The sequence below is a fragment of the Sinocyclocheilus rhinocerous genome, unplaced genomic scaffold, assembly GCF_001515625.1.
Source record: "Sinocyclocheilus rhinocerous isolate Xijiao unplaced genomic scaffold, SAMN03320098_v1.1 scaffold1694, whole genome shotgun sequence".
Lineage (NCBI taxonomy): Eukaryota > Metazoa > Chordata > Actinopteri > Cypriniformes > Cyprinidae > Sinocyclocheilus > Sinocyclocheilus rhinocerous.
The window spans coordinates 655,831-667,437 of NW_015626863.1; the positions used below are offsets into that span (position 1 = coordinate 655,831).

At 33.2% G+C, this 11,607-nt stretch overlaps 1 protein-coding gene across 2 annotated transcripts in view; it reads right to left on the reverse strand.

Annotated features, from left to right (window-relative positions):
- Window positions 1-9,557: 9,557 nt before the first annotated feature.
- The window catches only part of LOC107717366 (microtubule-associated protein RP/EB family member 2-like), a 19,383-nt gene continuing 17,333 nt past the window's right edge, over window positions 9,558-11,607 (reverse strand). For both annotated transcript variants that reach the window (XM_016524095.1, XM_016524086.1), the window contains exons 6-7: window positions 11,010-11,165; window positions 9,558-10,164 (exon numbers count right to left, since the gene is read on the reverse strand). In XM_016524095.1, coding sequence (XP_016379581.1) covers window positions 10,090-10,164; window positions 11,010-11,165 — 231 coding nt within the window. In that variant the 3' untranslated portion in view covers window positions 9,558-10,089. The remainder of the gene's footprint in view (window positions 10,165-11,009; window positions 11,166-11,607) is intronic.

The following is an 11,607-nucleotide window of genomic DNA, read 5'->3' on the forward strand; positions in this document are numbered from 1 at the left end:
AAGCGTCTTTGGTGTTTCCATGTTTTCCACAAAACAAAACAAAACCGGAAATCGAGGGGTTATGGCGTCATTGGCATGCGACACAATGACACTATGGACACGCTCCGTGTCACTAGATAAAATTGCTTATTTCTCTGGATTTAAACATTCTTCGAAACATTTGGGATAATGTAAGTACACAAGTCAGCAAAATATATAACACTGTTCTAATGGTTTTTGGATATTTTAATTAAAAAAAATCTTACACATTGTGCCTTTGAACTTAAAAAAATTAAAATTAGAATAATTAAAATTAGATAAACTTAGGTTTAAATTGAAGTACTAAAATTACAAAAACTGAAATAAAAATAAATTAAAAGCTAAACAAATTTATATTATAAAAATAAATAAAAATGACAAAAGTACGTAAAAGATACAAAATTTTAAACTAAAATTAAAATGAAAACGAAATTTTAAAATGAAAGCTTCTTCAAAATATCAATAAACACAATAATATTGTAAAAAAATAGTATAAATATTACTTTAATACATTCATATGCAATGAAAGGACATGAAGACATTTACTTATTTATATTTGAAATATATAAAATATAAATATTAAAAGGAAAGACTAAACTTAAAATGAAAAAAAAAACAAAAAAAAACAATAGAAATAGAAATGTTGCCTTGGCAATCAACTTAAATAAAATAAGTTTAAGATTAAGTACTAAAATTACTAAAACTAAATCTGAAAAAAGCTAAACAGAATTATTTTAAAGAAATAAGCTGCATAAAACAAAAAATTAAACCAATTAAAACGAAAACGGGAAATATAAAAATAAAATGTAGTTCAAAATATCAATAAATACTATAATCTTTTGGCACTTACAAATGAGGAACATCACATGCATGAAAATACTTTTTAAAAGGCGTTTTCTATTTTATTTTGGGGGCTTTTGCAACTTTTTACTGACAGAAGAGCAGATACAAGAATTATTTTGGAGAGAGAGAGAGAAGGAATATGATGCACGACAAATAGGGATATGATACATGTCAGATTCGAACCTTGAACCTCAAGGTCAAAAACTAACTGAAGCCTCTAGTTCAAGGTCTGGCTCATAAAGATCTTTCTTAATGTCTCTAAGTTTGATTATAAAATTAACATTAAAAGTGAAAAGTCAAAAACCTTGACATAATATTGTGACTGAATGCTTTCAGCACAAAGACTTTCAAGAAAAAAACGCCCTGAGTGTTCGACCTTCACTGCCCATCTGCCTGGAGGCCAATTAATTTAACAATTAATCTTATAGGTACTCACTCCTCAAGCTAAACGCACACAAAACTCTTGGAAAACTCTCGGTCCACAATTACACAAATTATGGGACCTGAATGATGCCTCCTGACAGGCTGCCGCCATGCTGTCAAAGTGAAATTACAGACTAAACAGGTGTTACAAAAAATGGCAGCCTGTGTTTTCACCTTATTCACATGTTATGCTGGGATATGAAAGTCGAAAGAGTTTCTAGCTGAGCCTTAAAAATGAACAGAACCTTTAAAAAGTCTTTAGATGGCTGAGGGCCACCAAAGCAAAGCCAAAAACCTCAAGATATGAACCAGTACCTTGTACAACATGATCATCATTCAAACTCACGTCTCACATGGATGCTAGAGAAGAAAATAAGTGAGAAGGGCAAAGGTGGGAAGCTAAAAAACAAGAACTCAATGACCTCCCATTAATTCTATCCTCCTGCACATATCGTAATTCCAAAGGGGCCTTGAGAGCACTATCTGAGCATCTACCTATCCAGCACTGCATTAATTTCAACCTCTGCCCTCTGGAAAAGGCTTGGAATCAGTCTTCTAAAGTACTGCCACTGAACTCTCAATCCACATGCAACTCCCACCCATGCTTCCCACGTACGACACTTGCCTTTTAGTTACTAAATCTAAAATCACTGGCTTTGTGAGTTGCATATTGTTGAACTTGTTAGTGGTGCTTGCTAAGGCAACAATCACTGTTATTATTGTTGCTCATAATTAGGGTTAAGGGTTTCTTCAAATAAATAATAAATAGGAGATAAAAAAGGCGTAAAAAATAAAATGTCATAGACCTACATTAAAAAAAGAACAGAGAATATCTAGAAAAGTAGTGCATCTGGATATTAAAAATGACTTTACATAGATGCACCAACAGAGCAGTTTTATCCGATTATTATCCAAATATTTTATCCATTTAATGTATTTTATTATGTCATATTTGAGAGAGAGAGAGAGACAGACAGACAGACAGATAGATATTTCCATTATGGCATATTTGGATATGTTGTATTTTATATAAATATTATGTCAATAAATATATCAATGCCCAATTTAATTTATAATTACATTTACATAGTCCTAATTTCTAAACCCATTTCCAGGCCTAAAAATTACAAACATTACAACTTTGGAATGTTATAATTACAACTTTGGAATATATATGTGTGTGTGTGTCTTTCTTATGCTCTGCTTTGGACTGATCATTGGAATATCTGTACACTGCACGCAAATCCTGTCCTTTGTGAAAATTACAGCATCGATTCTAAATGCATTATGGGAAAATCTACAAACTAGGCAATCTGAGATGTGACGAGGGACATCCAGCCCTGACAAAGCACACACCCTCAAACAAACAATAGAAAAAGAAAGACAGAAGATACATTCCACAGATAGACCTGAAGATACGACCCGGGCCCGATGATATGTGATATATGACTCATTTACCTTATGACAGGCCGTAAAAGACGGACGTCAAAGGAATGGGAGGGGGTTATGTTTGTGTGTGTGAGTGTTTGTGGTTGCATTGTCACAAACTGGTTTTCTAGTGGAAAAAATCGGCTGCCTTATTATCATGTGGAGACACGAACGGCATTCCAGCCCGCCGAACAGCCTACACACTCTTTTATTTGAATCAACTTGACCCTGCAGGGCAGCCTGCCAGCGAACAGTGCACTACGCGCGCTCTCCGTCTTTCTCTCTCTGCGCAGTACACTATGTTCCTGGCCCAAGCTCAAAAATGTGTTCACCCTGCACTGGCTCAAAATGAATGGAGGAGTACACAAACTTTTTGCTCTATCAAATCTATCTCACTCCCACTTTTTTTTTTTTGGTCTAATTTAGAAACGTCATATAGGGGCAGTTCCCAAACCAGCGGGAACAGGACGGAACCGCTGCGTTAACGGAGAGGGATGCCAGGCCACAGAAAAGTGTGTCATCAAGGACGCCCATGTTTGGTTTGTAATTGCAGGAAAATATAAGGAAATTAATTATAGGTAGAAATGCAGGTGTAATTAATTGAGAAATAAAGCAACATGTGATTAATGTCTAGATGCATGTCTGTTTTTTTCCTCTCTTGCTGTAAAAGGACACAAAACATTTTTCCAGCGTAGGCCGGGCAAGTAAACAATCCGTTTTTTTAAACAAATGGTTTCAATCTTGAATCCAGGAAGCAGGGCTAATTTAAAAGACATTTTTAAAAGCAGGCATGAGAATAAGTGCTAAACATTGATGTGATTTGGAAGAGTTCAAGGCTGACAGACGTTTCAGATAGAGATGTTGCAGTATTCTTCATGACACCTTGGGAAAATTAAAAAATGATGTTTCAAAGATGCTCTAGATTGGGGGTCGTCGACTTTTTTTTAATCCAAAAACTGGTCTATTCTAGTTCTGATCAGTGGGGGAAATTCTTCCCATATCTTCTGTTGTTGACGTCAAAGACGTTCAATAAAACTCTATGGTATTTTGGCACAAATTCATCTGTCACTTGGTGAAGCTAGACAAATTATATAGATGTCAACATGGATAGTTTTAATGACATACCACATTCTCAAAAAGCATGAACTGCATGAGGTGAAAGAAAATATGACTCAAAAATACATAAAATACTGGTTCACTCACAAAGATAAACATGATTTGCACCAGCCACAATGTATTCTGTATGGTGAATAACTGACTGCAGAGATTAATATTAATTAATTAATTATTAATGTTGTAATTATTTATAATAATTTATTTATTTATTCATTTTAATAATAAAAAAACTATTATTGATATTTAAATAATAATTTAAATATTTTTATTATATTTGATCTTTTAAATAAATATGTTGGTTTTATGAATATTATTATTTATTCAACTTCAGGGTTTAATTTTGAGGGAATGTCTACAACAATCAATTACTGAGTTTGATTGAAATTTAAGGTGCGGCAAAACTAGATGAGAACCACTGATCTAAATTTTTAAGGTTCCTTGACCTAATTAAGGCTAAATGATTCAGAGAACCATTTCTAAAGAGTCTTTCAAGTTTTTTTTTTTTTTTTTTTGATGACCCAAACATTTCCGATGACAAAGAAATCTTTGAGTTCTGGAGTGTTCTCAAATTATAATTTGGATCTGCGCCACATGACCAGACTAAACTACAAGGAAAAACCTTTGAATGTTTCACCAATGTGTGATGTGATGCCTTCCAACTATTCCAACTATTAATGAGTCAAATCAAAGCTGTGTTTATGCAGTGCTGCATAATACCTCTTCAACATGACAAATTTGCATGTAATTTACAGTAACTGTGAATTGTACCATTATGACAATAAGATGCATCATGCTGAATTATGATAATCATGGTCAAAGATCACTAGCATAAGACAGATCACTTCATGATGATGTCATTGCTGATGACACAGATGCCGGGAATAACATTCCTGGGATAAAACATCAGGATATATTTGAACTAGATTATTCCAAAATTAAAATTCGGTCATCATTTAATCACCCCCAAGTCATTCCAAAACTTATTGACTTTCATTCTGCGGAACCAAAAAGACATTCTGAAGAATTCTGCTACTGCTTTTGTCCATACAATGAAAGTCAATGGGATCCAATGATGTTTTGGACGCATTGACTTTCACTGTATGAACAAAAGCAGTTGTACCATTCTTCTTCTTCTTAAAAAAAAATACATATATATTTCAAAATAGCCAGATGAGGATGATTAAATGATGACAGGATTTTTCATTTTTTGAATCCTTTTAAGTGTCTGGCTCATGACCACAATGATGAAAGCAAGACTGAGATCTCAGTACTTCTCCAGTACCTGGATCAACTGAGGACTGATCCTGAAATCACTGTGTTCGCAACCCAACTCATAACCACTTTACTACCATTACAGGTGCTAAGCTAGGCACAGTTATTGAACTACCTAATCGACCTTCAGTGCCTCATCTAATTTACATTGTCACACCAGAGTGCACTACAAAGCATAGGTATATTTCTAATCTAACTCTAGAAACTTCTTTTGCTTTATTTCATTTAGCATGTCTAAGACATCTCAGAAAAGACTTGTACTCCACTTTGACTTTCAGATGCAATATCCATTACATATAATACTATATAACTATAAGATGCATATTAGTGGCAATTGCTAATGCATTGTACTGTCACTTCTAATGGTGAAAACAATCATTTTGAATTGGCATATCAACATATCTGAGTTAGACCAGCATTATTTACCTTTATGCGATTTAAAACTAAAGTCATTACTTAATTTCATGTGTCATGTGGAAAGTAATATGACATGACCATTGAGTCACAATTGATCTTATATTCAGATGACTTGAGTGACATATGTACTCTACAAGATGTCAAATATTAATAAACTAATACCAAGAAAGGTTGCAAATAAATATTCAGGCCAAAGTTCAGTCCTAAATGGAGCAGGGACATTGAGAACCCTGATGAACGCTTAAGATTTCTTGTCTGAGGAATCATTGCGCCCCCTACTGAGTAACAATGTGTCCGGTACAACATCTCACCTGATCCAAAATTTTTCTTTTCTTTTTCTTTTTTTAAAAAACGTAAAATAATTGTTTTCTTCTTTTAATGTTAAAACGAAATTACCTTAATACATGTAAAATGATTCTGCCAATGTAAAGATAAAACATACTTACGGCAACAGGATTTAGAAAGTCAGTGTGTTCTTTTGAAGCTGAATTCTCTTCCTCTATCTCACTGTCTGAATCAATAGTGGGCAGGTCATCTGTCTCTGAGGGCAAAAGCAGCAGGTTACTGGGATTAAATAACAAGCCAGTGCATATTAAACTACAGTTTTGAAGGTCTAGCATTGCATCCAGAGCAAAAGGTTCTGATTGGACGAGAATATTTTTACATCACTCCACATTCCTGATAGCACTTGTCAAGTAATAATTACACTTCACTTGTTGAGTAACGTACTTTAACACTCTTTAAATGAGAAACATGAGGAATAACGTTATGAGGGAATCAAAAATATTCATTCTTTAATGCCGCTAAATTCTGTTTTACTCAAAAGTATTCTGCCATATAAAGCACCTGCATAATTTATTTTTTGGGATTTCATCTGATGTTTTACAATTCAGGATGTGTATTTCAAACAGAATGGATCCCAACCCCCCCCCCAAAAAAAAATTTGTATTAAATATTTTTATTTACATTTAGAATTGTAATGTTACATTTATAATTTACACATTTATTTAAAAAAATCTTTTTTACACATTTTCCACACACAAATGTAATTTTTAATTATGCATAGACTATCAAAAAAAAAAAAAAAAAATAAGACAGACTGGCCCAAAACGCTGTAATATTCGGGCAATCCTTATTGTTAAGCCCTGAAATCATGGGTCAAATGAAACTCCTGAACGATTCATCCACATAACTACCAAAAAATGTCTCTGTTCTCACCTACACCAGTGCTGAACATCTGCAGACATCTGTAATAGTCAACAAGATGTTGTTTGTGTGCTCTGGGTGGCTGTGGTGCCTGTGTGACATTCAGTCGAGGAGGAGGATGACTATCTCTGTCTGATTCTTCCTCTTCACTGGAGCTCCAGGCAATGTGAACCGGTTCATCTGTGCCAGCATCTCTATTCGCTTAAATTAATATAGTATATTAATTTAATTTAATAGTATATAGTATTCCCTTAAATTTAAATAGTATTTATTTAATAAATTAAATAAATACTATTTAGCAAGGATGAATTCAATTGATCAAAAGTGATAGTAAAGACATTTATAAGGATTTCTATTTCAAAACAAAATGCTGTTCTTTTGAACTTTCTATTCATCAAATAATCCTTTAAAAAAACCGGTACGAGTTTCCACAAAAATATGAAGCAGCACAACTGTTTTCAACATTGATAATAAAAATAAATGTTTTCTGAGCAGCAAATCAGCATATTAGAATGATTTCTGAAGGATCATGTGACACTGAAGACTGGAGTAATGATGCTGAAAATTCAGCTTTGATCACAGGAATAAACTACATTTTAAACATAAAAAAAATAGTAATTATATTTAATAAAATTACTGTTTTTACTGTATTTATTGATCAAATAAATGCAGCCTTGGTGAACCTAACTTCTTTATATAACATTAAAAAGCCCAAATATATTCGAATTATAATATTGTTGCATTTATCTCAATCTTAAATAAATCTCTAACTGATTATTAATCTTTGCAATTTTTAGATTGATGAATCTGTTCTATTACCAGTAACAGACGTCAGAGCCACTTTACGTGTGCTTCTGCTCTTCTTCTCTGATGTTTGCAGCTTCTGAAACACAAACAGCTGATGTTCAGAGCATCTGTGTAACAGACAGATGGCATTACGCACGTCTAGTTTAAGGCACCTGGATGACGGGAGTGTCCAGGAAACTGTCGCCACATTTTCCCCAGGACTTTGTGGCAGGTGTGGACGTTCTGGCAGATGCTTTTCCCGCCTTTCTGAAAGTCTTTCACATCGTCTGGGAATAACACACACCTCCCATGTCCAGGTTTCTCTTGCGCTGAAACCACATATGCACAATATATAATTAAAATCAATTGATACAAAATGTAATAATAATTTTTTTAATATATTTTTTTTTTAATAATTAAGGGTTCAAATAAAAGCTCAAATAAAATTGTTTAGTGGTTTTTAACATTTTATGCTCACTACATAATTCTTGTACTTACGTTTACAATGCATATTATTTATGCATATTAGTTTTCATGGCATTATTTATTAATAAGTAAAATATGAGTAGGCGTGTCCATTTTTTGACTTATAAATACATAGATGGGTCTCTTTTATTGTTCTCTTTTCTTAGCTTAATTTTTTTATTTATATTTCTAGTTCCACGGAGTTTAAACTATTACTACTCCATGCTGTAATGATGTGTAGAGGATAAAAACACTTCGACTGGACTGACAAGTGTATAAAAGTATACAAGTGGTTCTCCCTAACATCTGAAACATATTAAAAGTTTGAGAAAGTCTGTTTACAAGGTGTTTATTGATCGCTTACCTTGCCCATGATGTTAAGCAAGCGTTTTACAACTGTCTCTTTCCTCAAATAGGGATTATTTCCTTATTAAATGATAACTGTTTACATTGTTCGTATTGTAGCTCACTAAACTGCAGCACAGGTAGTTTCTTCTTCGCTTCGTCTCTCCCGCTCTTTCAGTTCGTGAGGCCGCGCGCTACTGACACCTGGCGGCCAGAAACGCTTTATGATCTGAGCACAAGATCCAAGAGATCGGGTCACAATTTCTAAATTTTTTTTTTTTTTTTTATAATAATAATATTATCGACTAAATAAATAAAATCGTCTGTAATGTATTTGTCAAAGAAAATCATACTCTGTTCTCTGAAGACGTTTATTTACATGAAAAACTAATAAATAAAATACTAACGATAACTGAAAAATAATAAACCTGTTCCTTTTCCATAAAATATGCTAATTTGTGTGATTTGTCGAATATTTTTTAAAAGCAATTCAAAGTAAAACTCTTGTCCAAACCCTAAACTTCTCCATACAGCACGCTGAAGGAGTTTCGATTGCATATTTTCTTTATATTAATGACCAGGGTCAAACATTTGGTGTTTTACTTAAAACAGTGGTATTCATGATCTCAGAGATATTAAACAAAACATATGTCTACTATATTGGACAAAAAGAATCATTTTACCCTAAATCTTAATCATAATAAAAACAAATGATTTATTCCTTTTGAAAGCGAAAGGGTTTTATTAGGGCAAGCCTATCATATCTCCAGAGATTTTAAACAGCAAGTTAAACATACAAAAACCATCATTTTGTTTTCTTATTTTTTTTATTAAATATGTAAAAAGCAGGTCAAGTTATTCACAAATAAAATGCAAACATGCAACACATTTGGGGAATGCATAAGGGGAGATACTGTGAGGGAAATAAAAAGAAAAACATTGTCTATTTATAATTATTAACAGTACATTTGTTTACATTCCTTCTCATTGTACACAATAATAAATGACATAAGCGTTGACCTGTGGAGAATATTGACGAGTATCAGATCACGAGAATGCTGTTTTCTGTTCAGAAGACTTGTGCTTTAGAACAATAGTTAACAAAAAATCTTCAATATGCATTGTTTTATTCAGATGACGCCTGATTTTTTTACTGTACATATAAAGTAAAACATGTTTAGACGCAGAATACGGATTGCACAGTTCAAATAATATGCTTCCTATCAAACACTGTGATAAGCTGAGACACATTTAGCCAAAAAAATGAGTATATTTAATCTAATATGGAGACAAATTGAGCATTGTTTCCAAATGAATCACATTGGTTTATATTACCAGTGAGCATTAGGTTATAATGCTAAATTTACCGTGGTAACCAATGGTTAGTCTTCTTGAGGAATCTACCAGGAGGCGATATTTCACAAACTGTATTGGTAGCTCTTTGAGCTACTCTTGTTGTAATATTTTAAAATGTAATGGTTTGATACGTCACATCTGATGTGCGGTGGTTATCATGGGCTTCACACAAACAAGATTCACCATTTATGCTGCTGTCAGATGACATGTTCATAATGCAATTATTCAAGATGCAATTTAAACGGCTTCAAAATGAAAAAAAGAGACACGTTTGAATATTTGGCCAATTTGTCTCATTCCTTTATCACGAGAGCAAATGAGAAATAAACCGTCATGAGTTGAAGGAAATGAACCCAAAAGCAGTTTTCTGACTGAGTGCATGTATGTTCAGGTGTCTGTTTGATTGATAGCTGTTCAGTATTCGTCCTGTGTGTCGTCAGGGACATCCTCCTCCTGAGCCGGAGCCTCATGCTCCTCTCCGCCTGCCTCCTGCACACACACAGTTGTTTGTTGTTAGTTATTTTTGAAGATCTTGTCATATTAGATAACATTAGTCAGTTTGTCTGTTATGAACCATGAAAAACTGCACTATGTATGAGACAGAAGCACTTGATTTGTAGGGTTACAGCACAAGAAACAAGATCAAAAACACAGCAAAAAAGGGTCTTTTACAGATCATCATAATTATGATGTCACAACTAAAGAGTATATTGATTTATGACCATTCAGACGTACATCTATTCAGTACTGAATGACAGTTTGAACTAGAGTAGTAGTACAAAATGTGTTAAAAAATAACAGGTAATTTATAGAAAAGTAGCCGGTGCAATATAGAGGGAGAAAAATAATCATGAAAAATTATGACCATTTTTTGGCCTTGACCAACATAATAAGTGGACTTCAGGGGGAAAATGCTATGCAAGTGTAGAATATGAATATGAAAAATAAACAATAAAGGTCTATTTTATTAAAACAAAAAAGAAAGTAATAAATAAAATAAAAAACATTAAAATTACTAATATTATATGGTGTGATGTTTTGTTAAAGACCTATCTAAAACAATTAATTTAAATAGGTTTGATGTATTAAAAGAACATAAAAATAGTAATAATAATAATAATAATAATAATAATTTGTGAATGGTGTTAAGATTTTATTAAAAGAAAAAAAGAGCACAAAATGTAATATATAAATATATATATATAAAATATAAATGAATGTGATTTCTTATAAAAAATAATAATAATTTGTGTGATGTTTTATTAAAAAGCAGAAAGTAGACAGACAGACAGAGAAAGAAAGAGCTGAAAAAGAACTTGAACTGAAGTACTAACCTCGTCTGCAGAGTACAGCACCTCCATGAGTCTCTCCACGAAGGGCCCGTTGTCCTGGCCCTGCTCCTGACACAACAGCTCCACCTCTCTCAGCTTCCCAAAGTAGAAATCCCGCTCCTTCTCCACTCCTTCTAGTGCTAGCTTTAATGTATTGAGCTGCAGCAGAGGAGAGACGCAAGAGTTATCAATGACATAAAACACTGTCAATGGACTGCTGAAAATACTGACAGTAAAAGATGGTTATTGCTTTAGTAGACATGCTTTTAAACAACATAATTCGTCCTTGAATGTTTACATTTCCTGATGCTGAATTTGAGTGCTCAAAAAATTTGTTTTTTCCAAGTTTAATCGTGTGTATGATCCAAAAAAAATGTCCTTTCTTTGTTTTTTGTGCACAATTAACAATGCATGACTATTATTTAAAGGGGTCATATGATGCTTTTTTAAAGATCATTATTTTGTGTATTTGGTGTAACAGAATATGTTGACATGCTTTAATGTTCAAAAAACACATTATTTTTCAAATACTGTACATTATTGTAGGTCCTATATGCCCCGCCTCTCTCAAACGCTTCGTTTTCTACAAAGCCCCCTCCTT